This window comes from Lissotriton vulgaris, chromosome 8 (assembly GCF_964263255.1).
Source record: "Lissotriton vulgaris chromosome 8, aLisVul1.2, whole genome shotgun sequence".
Taxonomy (NCBI): Eukaryota; Metazoa; Chordata; class Amphibia; order Caudata; family Salamandridae; genus Lissotriton; species Lissotriton vulgaris.
The window spans coordinates 828763896-828784077 of record NC_141696.1 but is presented as its reverse complement, the minus strand read 5'-3'; the positions used below and the strand labels follow the sequence as shown (position 1 = coordinate 828784077).

Sequence of the window (20182 nt, the reverse complement as noted above, 5' to 3'; positions counted from 1 at the left end):
GAATTACTAGATTTGGTGGGACTACGTGGTCGCACGGAATACTAGTGGGAGGTAGGAACCTTGCCACCAGTGTAGATAGGTACTAGGTCCTGATGAAATGCACTGTATCATCCTGAACATACAGCATGAAACATGTCGACCACAAGCATAGAGTAGAGCATTGCTCCCCTGGACCATTGAGCCAGCCAGCAGCCTCTCTGTCCATTTTTTAACAAGGTGGATTAACACTTCATTAAAATTTCCTTGTGGACTATCCAACCTTTTTAACACACTACTCATTCACATTATCACTTACACCTAGGGCCCTCACAACCATGGCACCATACGGCTGGAATAGGAGAACTCCGCTAAAGAGCACCTTTATGGGTGCCCGTCAGGTATTGCACCGCCGACCTGACGAGGAGCGAGTCCATATGATGAAGCATGACACCTAGCTTGCTGGGTGTGTGAGGACTCTAGTTCCGACAAGGAGGATTCCCCTCCTTTGTGCTTCCACTCACATTGGTTCATCCACCCTCCTCACTGGGGAACTGCGTGCTCTGTCTTGTTCTTCAGTATTTTGGGCATGTACGCTGAACCCCGTTATACAGCCTACCTTGTCCCTCTCTTTGTTTAAGATTCATTTTAATAGTCTCTGATGGAACTGCTCAAGGATTGCTGCTTGCTCAGTGGACACTTTACCATAATCATCCTTAATCTGTTCTATAGAAGTTCTTCTATTCTGTTACTCCTTAGAGTGAGGATTTGGGTGTTTTATATGGTGTGGCTGTGCAGCCTTACTGTTGAATACCCATACTGTGGAATACACATTAGTCTTTTGTCAAGTCAGGGTCGATGGAACAACCTTAAGCTCAACCCAGGGTAGCTATGGCTTCGGGAAGCAAGGCTTGCACAAAGGAACTTATTGTAAAGTGTTTAACAGTAACAAACAACAAAATTAAGCCACAGAACAGGAAAAAAACACAATACAATTTTTTTAAAACATCTTTTTATTAAGCAGTTGGTTAAGAGTACAAATCAATAAAAGGCAAAGTGATATACATTCAAGGGCCACTTGAAGGGGGCCTTCTCCACACCAATGCAGATACTTGACCCAGCTCTGTTCCCAGGAAGCATACCCTTCCCAATTAGGGAATGTCTCGATCCCTTGGCCTAGTCTTTTATATGGTAGAACCCCCCCCCCATCCCCTCCCCCCCAAATGTCCTTCTTTAGCCTAGCCGATGGAACCCCTCTGGTGTTTCCGTGGACCCCAGATCTTTTCCAATTTATGGGGGCAGCCTCAGGAGCGGTATGTTGTGTGTTCCGCGAGTTGGCAACAGTCCAGGTCCTCTTCCCATTCCCTAATCTTTGGGGACCTGCCTGCACCTCATAGTCTGGCTAAGTTGCGCTTTGCCACCCATGCCGCCATGTTTATCCAAGTAAGTATGTGGCTGGGCTCTTTCTCTTCCACCAATACATCCAGCAGCAGCCATCTGGCCTCAAGCCGGACAGGTTAGCTTGTACTTCCCTCATTGTTTCTATTATTCCTGACCAGAAGGTTTGGATCAGCGGACAAGTCCAAAGTGTTTGGTAGAACGTGCCCACGTTTCCACAACCTCTGGGGATTTCGCCTGAGTCACTGTGGGCCATTTTGAACGCCTGTGACCTAGAGAGGTAGGATCTATGCAATATACCAAGCTGCACCAGGTGGAACCGTGCTCGTATAGCAATTTCTCTGGGGCACTGCAACACCCCGATGCACACCTCGTCCTCAAGGGGACCCAGATCCACTACCCATTCCTCTCTACGGGAGGCTAGACAGTCCAGCATGTTGTTTATTATCTTCCTATATGTTAGGGAGACTGCCTCGAGGGGCATCGGGTCTAGTATCAATCGATCATCCATGGTGGAGTAGTCTGGGATGAGCTCCCCTTTCGGTAGATGCGTTTCAGGGCATGCTGCATCTGCTGATTCCCCAAAATCTCACCCTGCGCCAGCTCGTATGCTGATTGCAGCACCTAGAATGTCACTAGTGTGCCTGCTCTCCAGACATCACCTAGTTCTTCTATCCCTATATTGTGCCAATGTATGTGGGCGCACAGCTTTTTAACCCCTTAATCCCCCCGCCCCCGCCCCAAGCTGTCGCTGTCCCAGGGAGGGGGTCTCTGCAGTCAGTCTATTGTCCCATCCCAGACATTTGTTGGAAGCTTTCCATGCCTGCAGTACCGCCCTTGTGTGGGGTGGGAGCGAGTCCCTCCCGGCTTTTGCCGTATAAAAGTGCTGGTTAGCCCCTTCTTCCTATGACTAAACGGTCCACCCTACATGGTGGTTCAGACCGATCCCCCAAATACCCAATCAATCACCACCACCAGTTGAGAGTCCTAATAATAAGCATGCAAGTTAGGAATCGTCAGACCACCGCCATAGACACCCCACTGCAGTGTCCCCAGTGAGATCCCCCCTCCTGCCCCCCCAGCAGGGATCTCAAAAAGCTAATAATCCTACAGAAGCAGGAGTCTGTTATTCTGAAAGGTATGTTCTGAAGGATGTAGAGCATGCGTGGGAGGGTCATCATTTTAACAAGCATTGGAAATGCAATAGGTCTCGCATTAGAAAAGTTGGAGCTATTGGTCTTGTAAATGACACATATTATATTTATGTGTTGGTTTTTAAAATAGCTAAATTGATAGCTTTGTCATTTACAATGCCAATAGTTATAACTTTTGCAAATGTGACACCTATAGCATTTGTAATGCAATATGTTTTATTTATGTGACTTATATGTATTCATATTACAAATAACAATGGCCTTTATTTTTTTATAATTAATACTTAAATAAAAAGTTATTGTAATTTATAATGGCAATAGCTTAAACTTTTTTAAATAACTTTTGTGAAGATTATGTTCAGTGTATTTTATTGTGACGAAAATCCAAGAACAGAAGTGAAATATTAACATCTTTTTGTGACATTTGTAATAAACCTTGAAACATTGAGAGAACATATTTGAACCAGTTGTTGTTGAATGGTTGCACAGACTGATGCTCTGGTGGCGCTGAGTGATGTTGTGGTGGCGACGAGTGATGTTCTGGCGTTCAGTGAATCTGTGGTAGTGCATAGTGATGTTGTGGTGCCCCTGATTGATGCTGTGGTGGTGCTGAGTGATGCTGTGGTGGTGCTGAGTGATGCTGTAGTCATGCGATAGACAGATAGATAGAGTGAGTGTGATAGATAGAGTGAGGTTGATTGATAGAGAGAGGGAGAGCTATAGATAGAGGGAGTGCGAAAGATAGAGGGAGTGCGAAAGATAGAGGGAGGGCGAAAGATAGAGGGAGGGCGATAGATAGGTAGATATATAGATAGATTGAGTGAGGGCGATAGAGGTGTAGAGAGAGAAGGGTATGTAGAGAGAGAGGGGTGTAGAGAGAGAGGGGTGTAGAGAGAGAGGGGTGTAGAGAGAGGGGTGTAGAGAGAGGGGTGTAGAGAGAGGGGTGTAGTGAGAGAGGGGTGTAAGCGTGGTGTAAAGCGAGAGGGGTGTAGTGAGAGAGGGGTGTAAGCGTGGTGTAGAGAGAGAGGGGTGTAGTGAGAGGGGTGTAGAGAGAGAGGGGTGTAGAGAGAGAGGGGTGTAGAGAGAGAGGGGTGTAGAGAGAGAGAGGGGTGTAGAGAGAGAGAGGGGTGTAGAGAGAGGGGTTTAGAGAGAGGGGTTTAGAGAGAGGGGTGTAAGCGGGGTGCAGAGAGAGAGGGGTGCAGAGAGAGAGGGGTGCAGAGAGAGAGGGGTGTAGAGAGAGAGGGGTGTAGAGAGAGAGGGGTGTAAGCGTGGTGTAGAGAGAGAGGGGTGCAGAGAGAGAGGGGTGTAAGCATGGTGTAGAGAGGGAGGGGTGTAGAGAGAGGGGTGTAGAGTGGGAGGGGTGTAGAATGGAATATGCAGGCTGTACATTACACTGTCACCCTGAAATTCACGGAAGCTATTATGTTTTTATGTCCTCCTGTCTTCATTGTGCATGCCAGTGGGGCACGGGTCCCTTGATTATATTATTTGATGTATCGACTCTGTTTTTCAAAAATCTCATAATTCAGAAGAGTCTCTCATAACTCAGAAGAGTCCAAAAAGGAGAAATGGGCGTTAGAATGAATATAGATTAAATTGAAAAGCTTAAAATATATTAGTAAAACCACTGGAGGTCAAGAAAAATAGCAGGATCGCCACAAAGAATTAAACTGAAAAAATGGAAATGTATATTCGGCATTCAAGTAAATCACTGCAATAGAATAATCTCAAGAGACAAGAAACCTGATGGAGAGACGCAACACCAACACATTTTAAAAACAAAATCCAGTAGCATTAAAATATTTACAATAAAAGTGAAGATAATCAGCAGCTCATAAAAATGTGATTATGGGATAACTGCTGCCAAATGGAGGGCAAGAACGCGTTAAAATTACAAAATCGGTAAAATCTGTGCCTGGCTTAATCAATCAATCTTGGGCAAGAACAAAAGCGATTTGAAGAGGACATGACAGGAAACAACAACTGAACAGAAGACTCAGCCCGCTGTAGGGCAAATAATTTTAGAAATGCAAGGTTGGCGATGCATCTAAAATGGGATATGGTTTACCTGAAAATTTCTAATTTCTTAAAAGTCTCAGCACGTTTATAACGTGAATTAAAAAATATGTGAAACAGCCTCAGAATGAATTAATCGTATGTAGGAATTCATAAATCACCAGACAGGATAACTCGGGAGGTTAATGCGCGCAATATAGGAGAGAAAATGTGTGCGCGCGCCTGACCTCTGGCCACAGACCTCAGACACAGCTTACAGTTAACTTGCCTGATTGATACTGAGGGTTGTGAATAACCTGAAGCGATCACTGAATTTAGAGAAGATACCACAGAGGGTTCATTTGTTTATTGCAGGAGTTCTTGTTGTAATTGCATGTAACAAGTTCCAGTCCTTGCAAAATAACGCAGTGGGCTATGTCTTTGGAGCAAACATCTCCATGCAAATGGCGAGATTTACGTTTGAATATGTGCGAGGTATTTTCTAAAATGAGAGCGTTTGGTAGTAATTAATACCATTATTTAGTTACCAAAAAAACAAAAACAGTAAGACGAACAAGACGGAGGGCATTGCTGTGGGGAGGGGGGAGGACAAATGCGAAACGGCCGCAGCAGGTGGCGGAGCGGGGAGAGCGGCGATGGGGGAGAGACACGGGCCGTAGTGTGAAGCAGCAGGGGCCTTTGTGCCACAGACCTCAGACACTGCTTACAGTTAACTTGCCTGATTGATACCGAAGGTTGTGAATAACGTAACAAGTTCCAGTCCTTGCAAAATAACGCAGTGGGCTTTGTCTTTGGAGCAAACATTTCCATGCAAATGGCGAGATTTACGTTTGAATATGTGCGAGGTATTTGCTAAAATGAGAGCGTTTGGTAGTAATTAATACCATTATTTAGTTACCAAAAAAACACAAGATCACAGCGAAATAAGGGAGTATAACTTGAATCCTAAAACAAAGGTGAATGAACACAGGCGTGCTGGCTACAGAATATGCAAATCGGTTTAATGCAGCTGCACGCAAGACCACAGTATTGACATTTGACAGGAGTATACACTTATGAATTCTGTGAAACGTACATGTGCCCTTCGGTGTACTTCTCTCTGCTAGAAAAATAAATACGTAAAGTACACTCTGAGAGCATCAGATATAGAAAAAGCTTCAAGCAGCTATGGCATTTCTTCAACAGGAAAGTGGATTCGGCTGGGGGGGGGGGGGGGCGGTTTGTTTTAGAAACAGAGGAAAGCAGGAGGAGGGGGCAGTCGGTTTTAAAAGACATTGTGATGGTATGCGTTGTGAATGTATGCGTAACGTCATACATTCCATCACCACAGAACCTACGGAAGGTAAAGGCCGATCTGGAAGTCTTTTTAGCTGTTCTAAAGTTATCAATTGTTCCTCTATTACGACTGGATGATGTGCGTAAATACCGAGCTCTATGTTCAGACAGCCATCACTTTTTTGTAGGTAATGTTTTATTGAATTATAAAATGAACTTTTCATGACAATCGGCAAATCACGATGTAAAAGACATGCCCTGCTCTAAATTGAAGCAATTATATCCGTGCAACGCCTCTGTTCATCCCTAGGGGTACCACCCAGAAAGAAAGCAGTGACGGGGGATGGAGGGGGGAGGGGGGCGGCGATGGTGATCTACATGTTTTGGTGGCCGTACAAAAAGCAGAGCTGCATTTATCGACCTGCACAGTTTATCGATCCTAACCATTGTGCGATCGATGAATCTGCCCCTGTCCTTCCCTGTTTCTATTTATAGCTGAATAAACACAAGGGCTGGGTGCCCACGAGCAGGGTGCAGGGTGCAGCCAGCAGACGCCCACCCTTGGGCGAAGGCGCCAGAAACCCAACAAGGGTCAGGGGAGGGAGACTAGCACGAAGCAAAACATATTCTGCGGTAATCGCGGAAAATGCACACTAATCAGAGCAGATGAAAAACAATCACGCTCCACACGGATTGTGCTAGTTGGGGAATAGAAATCAGCCTGTCGTGAATGGAAATGGCCATTACAAGAAGAAAGACTAACACGAGTTGATGTCATCAGGTCCAGGCTTTGGTCAAGGTAGCCAGCAACAGAACCTGTAGTATCAGAGCACGATTATCCTACAAGTTTTGTGCTTCTTCTGGGCTTGTGCTCTCAAGTGAAGTTAATGGCAACCAGGCAGTCATTGGATTCTCAAAAACAGAGTGTCCCACAGATGCATGGCATTCACTTGGGAGGCGAGGGAGGGAGGAGAAATACGAGACGGCCTTGCGTCCGTGAGACGTGTGAAGCAGGGGGCGGGGGGAGCGGATGCCTTTGAAGTGAAGCTAAGCTTCACTTCAAAGGTGTGGGAGGAGTGCGACTGAGGGAACAGACGGCGATTTGATGTGCACGCGCATTTTAGGTCAATGCGCTTTCGCATTGACCTAAAAGCCACGGGCACAGCACCTAATCGCCCAGTTAGGTAAAGTCTGTTTAAGACGATATAGTCTCGCTCTGCTCAATGCGCTTGCGCATTGAGAGGCGAGACCTAAAAAGGGCTGCCCATCCCATTAGTGAGAGGGGTAGTGTGCTCCAGTGGTTTGTGTGGGCTGAAAGCGGTCGATCTGGGGTAATTGGTTGCGGGCAAGGAATGTTTTCATGTCCCTAGTTATGTAGATCCCTAGATAGGTGAACCCATCCTTTCCCATCGGGGCTGGACACCGGAGTGGCAGGATCAGGTTATCGGAGGAAAGTGGGAAGATGATGGACTTGTCCCATTTTATTTGGTAGCCAGCCGGCGTAGATCCCCAAAATGCCAGAAATATGTAGAATTCTCAATAGAGAAGCAGGGCTCTTTCACATATAACAAGATTTCGTCTACATAGAGAGATATATTATCCTCCCAATTCTCCTCCACTGTGATGCCCTTGTTAAACAGGTCTCCATGGACCCAGGCTGCTAAGGGCTCCAGTTGTATGGCAAAGATCATGGGGCATAGCGGACATCCTTGTCTTGTGCCCCTTCGCAACTCGAACACACAGGAGTTGTAACCATTTTACCCGCAGCCTGGCCTGCGGCGCCTCATAGAGTAGCCGAACCCAGGAGCAGAAGTTTGGGCCAAAGCCCAGCTGAGGCAACACTGCAGAAATGTATTTCTACTCCACACTAACAAAAGAATAGACCCCGGATAGTCTATTTGCTAGGACTTTAGCTAGTACGCTTGAATCATCTTGCAAAATGGGGAACTACCTGGTTGCTAAGAATGTCAAAATGTAACCAAGAAAAGTGAAAAGATATTATGTTGCAGTTGTGATTGTAACGGACTTGTTGTTTTTGAAATAAAAAGAATAATAAAAAAAAAAATGTACCTAAGTGAATCATGATGTTCGTCAAACAGAAATCTACCCTTCTGGAATGCAGTTAACAATTTCTCTAGTGGATGGAGGAACTGTAGTAAATGATGTGCTTTGCTCTGTACAACTGACTTAATTCTTCTAAAGTGATCTGAGCACTTTCTCTGATTTTGTTTTTTCTATGACATTATCTTCCCACAGAAAGCAAAAAAGTTCACATTGAAGTGAAGGAGAATAATGCTGAAGAGGAGGAAGACGAGGAGGAAGACGAGGACGGAGAGAGTGAAGACGATGAGGAAGATGATGAGAGTGATGGCAGTGAAGATGAAGATGATGAAAAGGCATCAGATAAGGAAGGAGAGACTCACGTGGATGGAAAGAAAGCCACTGTCAAAAAGAGCAGCAAAGATTTTACGTCTGAGTCTGAATCTGATTCAGAAGACGATCGCACAAAGGAAGAGCGTGCATATGACAAGGCAAAACAAAGAATTGAGGTAACAAGCCCATCTATTGTTTCTGACCTTAGACACATACTTTTGCTTCCAGGTACAGCTTATAGAATAGTTACTCAATATGAAGTTTGGTTTCACTCTGCACTGGTGTTTGTTGCTCGCACCCTTCCTTTGCCCTTTACTTAGCTAACATTATTGCTTGTAAAGTGAGCACAGATCTGTTTTCTGCTATTGGTAATGTCTCTCTTAGCCTTCGTAGACTGGGTGTATTTTCTCAAATACCTTATTTTGTGTCTTTCGCAATTCATCAAAGCTCCAGAAATGTTATTACCATTTGTTCAGTTCCTTCACATCCTCAACCTCTTGCTTTTGTTACACAGTCTGGGTCCGGAGAAATCAAAATTCTTGCCAGGTGCTCCTTAACTAGTCTACATCCTCAATGTGCCATTCCCTTCATTTAGCTGCTACTTGAAGAAAACTGTAAACTTAGTTGTGTGTGTTTTTTAATGTTTTGCCTTTATCTTGCCCTGTAACAACAGTCTGAGTTCAAGGTTTTACAAGATAGTGCAGTTTCTCTGAATTACATTTCTGCAGTATACTGTAACTGCGGAATGGCTCTGCTTATCCACAAGTTTGTGATAAATGCACAATGATCATCTTTGTCGCCAAAATACACACAACCTTTTTTTTTTTGACGTTCCAAACATTGCACTTTTAGGAGCATTCTTATGCTTGTTACCATGAGCAAACCGTTAAAAAAAGGGTCAGAGACTAGCCATCCTTTTGCTTACAAAGTTGACTTTTACCTGGGTGTAGGATACCAACGTATTCCAACGTATATGTATAAGGGTTCATTTGCATATACATTGGGTTTTAAATTGCAGCAGGCTTGTTGATTACTAAATCACTTACTTAAGATGGAGTCTGTTGTTTAATAGCTAGAAGGAGAACAGCGCCCAAGATGTAAGAGTCCTCTCGAAGTCATACAGGTTGTGACTAAAAATCTGAAAATGTTAATTTTCACAATAAGCATAAGAGGAAAGAGCTGGAGTAGTTGGAATACATGGAAAACAAATAGGAGAGTAAGGAGTTATGTCCGTGAACGTCGGACGGGAAATACTCCTGATTCCCTGGTCAAGGATCAAAGAAACAAAAAGGAGGAGTACTACCCGATGAGGGTATGTGAAGGCTCTTGTCTAAACTCAGGAAGAATTTTTCCTTTGTTAGGAAACCCCTCACTCACCACCTGGTGGTGACTTGCTTCATCATCGGGGCCCACCCAAGTGGCCTAGCGTCACTCGGGTGTGCTTCAACACCTGCAACTGCAGTGGAGCTGGTAGTGAAATGTGGGGTGCAAACAAAAAAGAATGTGAGTGTTAAAAATGTCCTGGTATTCTTTAGTATAGAGTTTTAATAAAAAAGATACTGGACAAAATTAAAAGATCGGGTTGAGATAAAAGTGGGGGAGTTACGGTCCACTTATCTCTATTTTATGTGTTGGTCGACATGTTTCTACCATTAGGGGAAAATCCCCGGTATTCCTCAGGACCAAAAACCAAGGAAGTGGGTGGTATGTGCCCCCTAAAAGACACACCCAGTCCTAAATCCTTGGAAAACCAGAAGAAAAATCAACTTCTGGGACGCACACCTTAAATGGAGGGTGCTTTGAAAACCTGTAGGGAAGGAAAGGAAATGAATAAAATAATTACTATCCTGTTACGTAGTGTAGTGCTAGAGTGCAGGATTCGTGCAATTATTCTGGCTTCCCACAGTGGTGTTTTGCACAGTGCCTTCATCGGAGCTGAGCGTGTCTACATGTGTTTGTGCAAACGTGCTCTTAGCTATGGAGATAGTATATCTATGGAGTAAGGTCTGATATTGGCCTTAGTGCGTGCTATATGAGAAAGAGACATGCTGGCATCAAACTCAGGGGTGCACTATGTAGGAGTGCTCATATTGTGTACCGCCGTGGGTTGAGTAATGTGCCAGCTAGGTAACATTAAATTACTTCTGTATGACCTGATCACAGTATGTGGTCAACAAAAAAAGACAAACTGGACTGACATACACACACAACATAGAATGATACAAAACTTCAGATATGGCAGATTGAAACAGGGCTTACAGTGCTAAAGCTCAACTCGAGCTGCATCAGGCAGGAGGGGGGCGCTACGCCGGTACCAACATAATCTAACGAAAAAAAGAAGATATGTTGGATGTGAGGGGGGGTTCCCTTTTTAGGCGCTGGCGTAGGCCTCCGTTGTTGGTCCTGTCTGTGAGGAAAGAAAGGAATAACTTACAGTTTTCAGGGCGCGATCAGGCAGTTCACCTACTTCCCCGTGCTCGCTGCTCGGTAGGAATGAGACAGCGTGGGCGTGGTGTTTAAAAGCGTGAAGTTGCTTCCGGTCCAGGCAGGGAGAGTATGGGTGCCTTAGAGGGACAACGGTGGGCAAGGTTACTGGCAGGAGCCGCGCATGCGTGGTAGCGCGATAGCCGCGCATGCGTGGTAGCGCGAGGTTAGGATGCCGGTGGGCGGGGGAACGCTAGGCATGGTGATGGGCGGTTGGCTTGGCAACAGACATCGAAAAGAAGGTCCTCAACAAAGGACTAGGATTTGTCCCAACTGCAAATCTTGATAGATTCAAATTACACTGCGAACTAGCAGGATTCTTCAGAAAATTAAAACTCAAGGCGTTCTTTGAGAAAACCAACAAAGAAAACACGGAGGAAATACCTAATGAAACAGGCCTAAAAATCAAGTCAACTTTTGTTCCACCACCACACACCGTTCCTGTGGAGATAAACACATTTGAGCAAGCAGTGTTTAAAGACATAGAGTCCACAAGAATCCCCAAACGCTATCAGAACATCAGTGGAGCAGAGAGAAGAGCTCTATCAGACCTCAAAAGGGACGATACAATCGTCATCAAACCAGCCGACAAAGGCGGAGGGCTAGTGATTATGAACGCCATCGATTACCAACAAGAATGCAGACGATTGTTAGAGGACAGGAACAATTACCTCCCCCTCACCCAGGATCCCACAGATGATCTCAAAAGAGAAATTACGAACTTGGTGGAAGAAGCAGAATACAGAGGCGAAATATCCAAACAGGAAGCGGACTATCTGACCAAGACGGAAGAGAAAATACCATATTTCTACATAGTCCCTAAAATGCACAAGAACAAAAATCCTCCTCCTGGGAGACCCATAGTATCCGGAATAGGCTCACTCCTCGAACCATTGTCGAGATTCTGCGACTACTTTTTGAAACCAATTGTGCAAGGGACTGCAACCTATTTGAAAGATACTAAAAACCTCCTCACCATCTTAGAAACCATAACAATGGAGGAAGACATGATATTGATCAGTCTGGACATAGAGAGTCTCTATACTAACATTCCCCAAGACGCCACTATAAGAGTACTGAAGGAAACTCTGGAAAAAACCACATGGGAACACAGAACACCCGTCAACTTCATCATCGACTGTGCCACCCTGGCTCTCAAAAGGAACTTTTTTGAATTTGAGGGATCCCTGTACCTCCAAATAGGGGGCACATCAATGGGCAGTGTTTTTGCTCCCAGCATAGCCGGACTCTATGTGTTTGATTTTGAAACACAACACATACTCTCACCCAACAACCCTTACCTTGGAAACCTGGTGTTCTGGCGCCGTTACATTGACGACGTGTTGGCAATCTGGAAGGGCCCCCAGGAGACACTAACAACCTTTATCACTTGGATCAATGCACGTGACCCACATCTACACTTCACCCACAGCATAGATAAAGAGAAAATGATCTTTTTAGACATTGAAATCCCAAAAAAACAGGACACCTTGACCACTAAGACTCATTTCAAACCTACGGCCAAGAATAACCTCCTTAGGTTTGAGAGTTTCCATCCGCGGCCCCTACGGGAAAACCTCCCCTATGGCCAATACCTTAGACTACGGAGGAATTGTACCAATCTCCAGGATTTCAAAGAACAAGCGGATGACCTGTCCACAAAACTGTCTCAGCGTGGATACCCCACTAAGATCACAAAAAAATGCCGACAACGGGCAAGGAACCAACCACGGCAAGCCCTTCTTGAGGAAGTTGTAAAAGATACTGAGAACATTCCTCTGACATGTGTCACGACCTACAATATCATTTCCAATGAAGTGAGTAAAAGTATTAAAAAACATTGGTCAATCATCAACTCCGGTTCATTCCACTGGGAAAAACCACTCTTCTCGTACAAAAAAGCGAACAGTCTAAAAAATACCTTGGTGAACACTAGACCCAAAAATAATCACAATACCAACGAACCAACACTGACTCAGATTTGGGGTTTACCACCAGTCACTGGACATTCACGCTGTGGGGACTGCAGCGTATGCCATCTCACTGAAAATACCAAGACCATCATTTTGGAACCAGGAAAGACATGGGAGCAGAGGTCCCACACTAACTGCAATAGCTCCAATGTAATTTACCTTATCATCTGCACCTGTGGCAAATCGTACGTCGGCATGACGACGCGAAAAATCAAACAACGAATCTGTGAACACAGAAGTACAATAAGATGTAAAAAGAACGTAACGAAACTCACAGATCATTTTCTAACGGCTCACCACACTACAAACGACATGAAATGGACGGTCATCGAACAGCTGCAAGCGGGCCCCAACATCCAGGCCCGCTTATTTGAAAAGGAACAGAGATGGATATATAGACTTTCCACTCATATCCATGGGCTTAATGATAATATCCCTTGGAACTCTGTGCTGAGATGAACCCCTTTTATCTGCCGGAATACCAGCTTCCACAGTTATGATTACACCTTTGGCTGTCGGTCACTCTTCCTTCTTACCCTGGCGCAGCATGCCCCACTGACGGAAGAGACCCCTTCAGTTCGTTTACTAGACCCCCTTAACATCTCCAACCAGTTACTCAGGATAACTCTTGTCCTGTTCCCCATACTTTTCTAGTGTTTTCCACAAATGACACTAATGGCACCCCCCTTTGTGTGTCTTTCATCACGTAAATACCCCCTACAGACTGCAGAAACTACTCCTGTCTGTATATGATACGCAATTTGTCATCTCCGACTAGGTCCCAAGGAGATTCTCTGACCCAGATACCTACAATCCCACAATTTCCCTTTACTCCCCTGTGATTATTCTACACATGGCGCCGGGCGACATACCCCGCCACTCCAGGGCCACTTATGTACACATCTGCGCAGACTCAGCGCTATACTGGTGCCTTGCGTACCCTTTGATCTATCTGATTGCCAATAATACAAGGCTCCGGGTGGCCCACTCCGCAACTCCCGGGCGAACTTTGTTTACATCTCCTCCACGCAGGCGCATCGTTTGGCCGTTGCCAAGCCAACCGCCCATCACCATGCCTAGCGTTCCCCCGCCCACCGGCATCCTAACCTCGCGCTACCACGCATGCGCGGCTATCGCGCTACCACGCATGCGCGGCTCCTGCCAGTAACCTTGCCCACCGTTGTCCCTCTAAGGCACCCATACTCTCCCTGCCTGGACCGGAAGCAACTTCACGCTTTTAAACACCACGCCCACGCTGTCTCATTCCTACCGAGCAGCGAGCACGGGGAAGTAGGTGAACTGCCTGATCGCGCCCTGAAAACTGTAAGTTATTCCTTTCTTTCCTCACAGACAGGACCAACAACGGAGGCCTACGCCAGCGCCTAAAAAGGGAACCCCCCCTCACATCCAACATATCTTCTTTTTTTCGTTAGATTATGTTGGTACCGGCGTAGCGCCCCCCTCCTGCCTGATGCAGCTCGAGTTGAGCTTTAGCACTGTAAGCCCTGTTTCAATCTGCCATATCTGAAGTTTTGTATCATTCTATGTTGTGTGTGTATGTCAGTCCAGTTTGTCTTTTTTTGTTGACCACATACTGTGATCAGGTCATACAGAAGTAATTTAATGTTACCTAGCTGGCACATTACTCAACCCACGGCGGTACACAATATGAGCACTCCTACATAGTGCACCCCTGAGTTTGATGCCAGCATGTCTCTTTCTCATATAGCACGCACTAAGGCCAATATCAGACCTTACTCCATAGATATACTATCTCCATAGCTAAGAGCACGTTTGCACAAACACATGTAGACACGCTCAGCTCCGATGAAGGCACTGTGCAAAACACCACTGTGGGAAGCCAGAATAATTGCACGAATCCTGCACTCTAGCACTACACTACGTAACAGGATAGTAATTATTTTATTCATTTCCTTTCCTTCCCTACAGGTTTTCAAAGCACCCTCCATTTAAGGTGTGCGTCCCAGAAGTTGATTTTTCTTCTGGTTTTCCAAGGATTTAGGACTGGGTGTGTCTTTTAGGGGGCACATACCACCCACTTCCTTGGTTTTTGGTCCTGAGGAATACCGGGGATTTTCCCCTAATGGTAGAAACATGTCGACCAACACATAAAATAGAGATAAGTGGACCGTAACTCCCCCACTTTTATCTCAACCCGATCTTTTAATTTTGTCCAGTATCTTTTTTATTAAAACTCTATACTAAAGAATACCAGGACATTTTTAACACTCACATTCTTTTTTGTTTGCACCCCACATTTCACTACCAGCTCCACTGCAGTTGCAGGTGTTGAAGCACACCCGAGTGACGCTAGGCCACTTGGGTGGGCCCCGATGATGAAGCAAGTCACCACCAGGTGGTGAGTGAGGGGTTTCCTAACAAAGGAAAAATTCTTCCTGAGTTTAGACAAGAGCCTTCACATACCCTCATCGGGTAGTTGGAATACATTCAAACATTTTAGAAGTAGAAGGTGGGATAAATGTAAAAAGTTATCGCCAGAATGTATTTCTCTCATTGACTTCTATTTAAGCAGAGGCAATTTCAGGTGGGGGACTGCCAAAATAAGGCAATTTTCTACTTCAAAAATTGGGAGTCTTCTGCCTGAATTGAGTGTATTGGCATGTATGCACATGGTAGCTTAGAGTCCACTGGTTCGAGGCATGTGGGCTGCTGAATTCATATCTGTGCATAGATCGCCGCCTAGTGTTGGGTCCGGATGATCGCACATTGTTGTCCTGGAAGAGTCTTCGAAGTATCACGAGATGGGTGGCTCCTCCCCTGGACTACAGTGCGCATGGGCATCGACTCCATCCTCAGATTGTTTTTTTCCGCAATTGAGTTCGGATGTATATTGGTTCCCTCTAGTCGCAATCGATAAAAAGCTTTCTTAAGGCCAAAGGTTTTCTTCGTCGGTATAGTCTTGCGTTCAGTGCCTAATTCTTCCAGCTCGGTTCCGAGCTGGATTACATACAACCGCATGCTTTCGGCGCAGAAGGCCCAGTCGATGCCACAGACCTTATCGACTACTCATCATGGAACGGAGCCCGTTCAAGAGATGTCCCGTCTGCAACTCGAAGTATCCCCACATCGACGTCCACCCGGTGTGTAACAAGTGTCTGTCGCCGGACCATGATGAAGCCAGTTGCATGGCTTGTTCCCGTTTCAGATCCAAGAAGACGCTTAAGCATCGACGCGCTGCGCGCCAGGAGGCCCAGCACACTGCACCGGCGCCTGTGGACATCTTCGATGCCGGGGATGTTGAGGAGGAAGCTGACCGAGAGTTGGTGAAAACCTGTCGAATCCCGCGTCGGAGGTCGACTATAACTACGACGCGGACGCTGAAATGTTCGAAGCTGAAGAAGTCGTCGACGAGGTAGGAGACGACGACGGGGCCTTCGGGGCCATGGAAGATAGCTCGAGCGAAGAGCTACCTCAAACTGACATTGGGGCCGTAACGCTTCAGAAGGCTCAGGTCGAGGGATCGCCACTAGGCCTTACCCAAGATCTTACAATGGGTTCTACGGCCCGCCTTCGGGCTCGGCTACGGACATTACTATTGAGCCGCACCCTGCAAAATCGAAACCGAAAGTGAAACCAACGGTCTCGATGCAAGCAAAAGCACTGGTGCCCCCCTCGAAACCGAAAGTGCGCATTACTTTGGTCGGATCGAAGGCCTCGAAGCCCTCGGCGCCAACAAAACAGAAGGGTGTTGTCGATCCGAAGACAGGTCAAGGGCGTCGAGACGAAGTCTGCCACGCCGATGACAAAGGTCAAGGTGGTCGAGCCGAGTAAATCTGCGCCGAAGACGGTCGACACCAACAAAGGACTCGGTGATCCATAGGTTCTCGAGACTCCGCCTCAACAACACAAGGCCAAAAGCAGCGCGACCCGCGAGTACACGCCTAGTGGTGCCTCGAAGGATCCCGTCGGATCGACGCAACCGTCCGCCGCTTTCTCCAAGCAAGTGGCGGACTCCCTAAAGCGCATCGAGGAGAAGGCCTCGGCTGTCGGCCCAAGAGATCCTCCACCTTCGAAGCCGGTCGAGAAACCTCACAAAGCGTCTACGCCCATTCACTTCACGTTGCTGCCGAAGGTGGCGCCGAAGGCTTTCACCCCTAGGATGGTCGCCAGCGTGCCCGAGAAGGTGTCCTCGGTGCCGAAGTCGCCGACGGTGGTTCCCACCTTGAAACATCGGCAATCTTCATTGGAAGAACAACAAGAACACTTTATTGATGCCGAAACGGGCAGACTTTCCCTCCATAAACGGAAAATTGCCCCGAAACAGCCAATGGAGTCCTACAAAATTCCTTTAAAGAAAAAGAAGGATTCCACTTTGACTCCTGTTCTTGTGGAACCACTTTCTCCACATGCCCATGATGTCTCACCCACTTACTCTGACGTGGACACTGGGGAAGGCGATGATGAGGATGAGTACAGCTATCCTGTCTACACAGACCCTGATGATACCAATGAACCCTGGGCTGCTGGTGCTGACCCAGGTGATCCTCATTCTGCCCCAGACACTCAACTCTATTCTGTGAAAACGTCGCCTACTGAGGATTCAGCAGCGTTTAATGCCCTCATTGAACGGGCGGCCAAAAACCATGACGTCCAGCTCCATGCTGACCCCATTGACGTGGATTTCTTTTTGATACCTTTTCAGTCTCAGAAAGAACTGTCAAAACTCTACCTATGTTAAAGGGTGTCTTAAAACATGCTGGGGAGAGCTTTAAGGAGCCTACCAGAGCCAGGGTGATAAACCCTAGGATTGAGAAGAAATATAAACCACCGCCTACTAATCCTACTTACATCAAGGGACAGTTGCCTTTGGACTCTCTTGTTGTTTCAAATGCCCGGAAGAGGGCCAATTCTCAAACAACAGGTGATGCTCCTCCCCCAGACAAAGAATCTAAGGTGTTTAAGGCATCAGGGAAAAGGGTGGCAGCCCAAGCGGCCAATATCTGGCGCATTTCCAATACACAAGCACTTCTAGCGAGGTATGACAGGGCACACTATGACACACTGGAGACCCTGTTGCAGCACCTGCCAGACGAAAACAAGGAGGCAGCTGAGATGCTCATTCAAGAGGGGAAGCTAATATCCAATGCTTCAATTAAATGTGCACTGGACGCGGCTGACACCGCGGCCAGAGCTGTCAACACTAGTGTCATGTTGAGACGACCTGCCTGGCTCAGAATCTCGGGGTTTAAGCCAGAGATACAGACCACCATTCTTAATCAGACAGTAAATCCAGATCATCTGTTTGACCCAGAGGTGGACACCACCTTGGAAAAGATTAAGAAGGACACTGAAACTGCTAAGTCCATGGGGGCCTTGCAGTCCCAGCTATTCAGGGGTGGGTCTTTTCGACGCTCAAGCACTAGAGGCGTTTCCAGAGGCCAGCTCTCCCAAACCACGCAGTACTACAAAGGCAACACGCAGTCCACATACACCAAACAAAGTCGAGGTGGATATCGTGGCAACAGCGCCAAAGGCAGGGGTCGTGGAAACAACAACTCCAGATCCTCTGCCACCAACAAACAGTGACGCCTTGTCACTGCCCCCCGACCACGCAACACCGGTCGGGGGGAGACTTCAGTAGTTCCTGCCGGTCTGGAAATCCATCACCACAGACAGGTGGGTCACACAGCTCATACAGTACGGTTATTTTCTGGAGTTAACATCCACTCCACCCAACTTGCCCCCAAGACACCGTCCTATGTCCGACGAGCACTTGCACTTATTGCAGAAGGAGGTCATCATCATGCTGCAAAAAGGGGCAATCAAGCTCCTGCCTGTGGAAGAAAGAGGCACAGGAGTTTACCCACTGTACTTCTTGATACCAAAGAAGGACGGGTCCCTCAGACCCATACTGGACCTCAGACCCCTCAATCAGTACATTCTATCGGAGCACTTTCATATGCTGACCCTGCAGCAAGTAATTCCGTTGCTCAGTCAGGGGGATTTCCTCGCAACTTTAGACCTAAAGGATGCGTATTTTCACATTCCGCTGCACCCGTCACACAGAAAATACCTCCGGTTGACCATCCAAAACCAACATTACCAGTTCAAGGTTTTGCCTTTCGGGGGTCACCACGGCACCCAGGGTGTTTACAAAGTGCCTGGCGACGGTGGCAGCGCACCTAAGGAGACAAAACATTCACTTCTACCCTTATCTGGACGACTGGCTCATCCAGGCAAAGTCAGCCCAGCAGTGTGCCGCCCACATGTCCCACACCATTCACCTTCTACACGATCTGGGATTCTCACTGAATTACCCAAAGTCCCACCTGCAACCCGCCCACATACGGCAATATCTGGGTGCGACGATAAACACTCTGGCAGCCACAGCACAGCCAAATTCAGTGAGGGTCAACAGCATTCAATCGCTGATACAACGATTCAGACCCCAACACTCGCTTCCAGCGCAAGTGTTCATGCAGTTGATAGGCATGATGGCCTCCTGTATCTCCATAGTCCAGCACGCGAGACTACATATGCGTCCGCTTCAGGAGTGCTTAGCACGTCAGTGGACTCAGGCTCACGGACAGTTGAATGACCTAGTGTTGGTGAGCGGTCGGGCATACAACTCTCTGCATTGGTGGAATCCACAAAACCTTTGCAAGGGACGACCGTTCCAAGAGCCTGTGCCACAGATCATCCTGACGACGGACGCTTCTCTCCAGGGATGGGGAGCTCATGTACTCCATTACACTGTGCAGGGACTATGGACACCACAGCAAAGGAAGATGCACATCAATGTTCTGTAACTGATGGCGATCTTCATGGCACTAAAAGCCTTCAAAGTACATCTGTGCCACAAGGTCGTGTTGATCCGGACGGACAACATGACGGCCATGTACTACATTCAGAAGCAGGGAGGAACACACTCTCCACAGCTGTCTCATCTGGCTCAGAGCATGTGGAAGTGGGCCATTCAGAGAAACCTCTTCCTCATGGCAGAACACCTCCCAGGCAAAGACAATCAGATGGCGGACCTGCTCAGCAGGTACAGCCACCAAATGCACGAGTGGGAGATACATCCATTGGTACTCCGCCCGTTCTTCCAAAGGTGGGGTCATCCAAAGATAGATCTGTTCGCCACAAAGGAGAACACAAAATGCCGAAGCTTCGCCGCCAGGTTTCCACATCCACAGTCGCAAGGCAATGCAATATGGATGAACTGGTCAGGCAAATTTGCATATGCTTTTCCCCCAGCACCTCTAATACCGCTGGTGGCACGCAACCGTAAGCAGCACTCGATGACTCTCATCCTGATTGCTCCAACGTGGGCTCGCCAACCATGGTACACTACGTTTCTGGAACTGTCCGTGGTACCGCATCAAAGGCGGCGCCTCACACCCAGGCTTTTGACGCAGAGCCATGGCGACATTCAGCATCCAGATCCGCAACAGCTCAACCTGGCGATCTGGCTCCTGAGGTCTTAGAGTTTGGCTACCTCAACTTACCTCCTGACTGTATGGACATCATCCGGGAGGCAAGGAAGCCCAC

General features: G+C 47.1%; 1 protein-coding gene across 2 annotated transcripts in view; it reads left to right on the top strand.

Annotated features, from left to right (window-relative positions):
- EIF5B (eukaryotic translation initiation factor 5B) overlaps positions 1-20182 on the top strand; it is a 697227-nt gene that overhangs the window by 321249 nt on the left and 355796 nt on the right. For both annotated transcript variants that reach the window (XM_086934729.1, XM_086934728.1), the window contains exon 10: positions 8076-8368. In XM_086934729.1, the coding sequence (XP_086790855.1) occupies positions 8076-8368 (293 nt within the window). The remainder of the gene's footprint in view (positions 1-8075; positions 8369-20182) is intronic.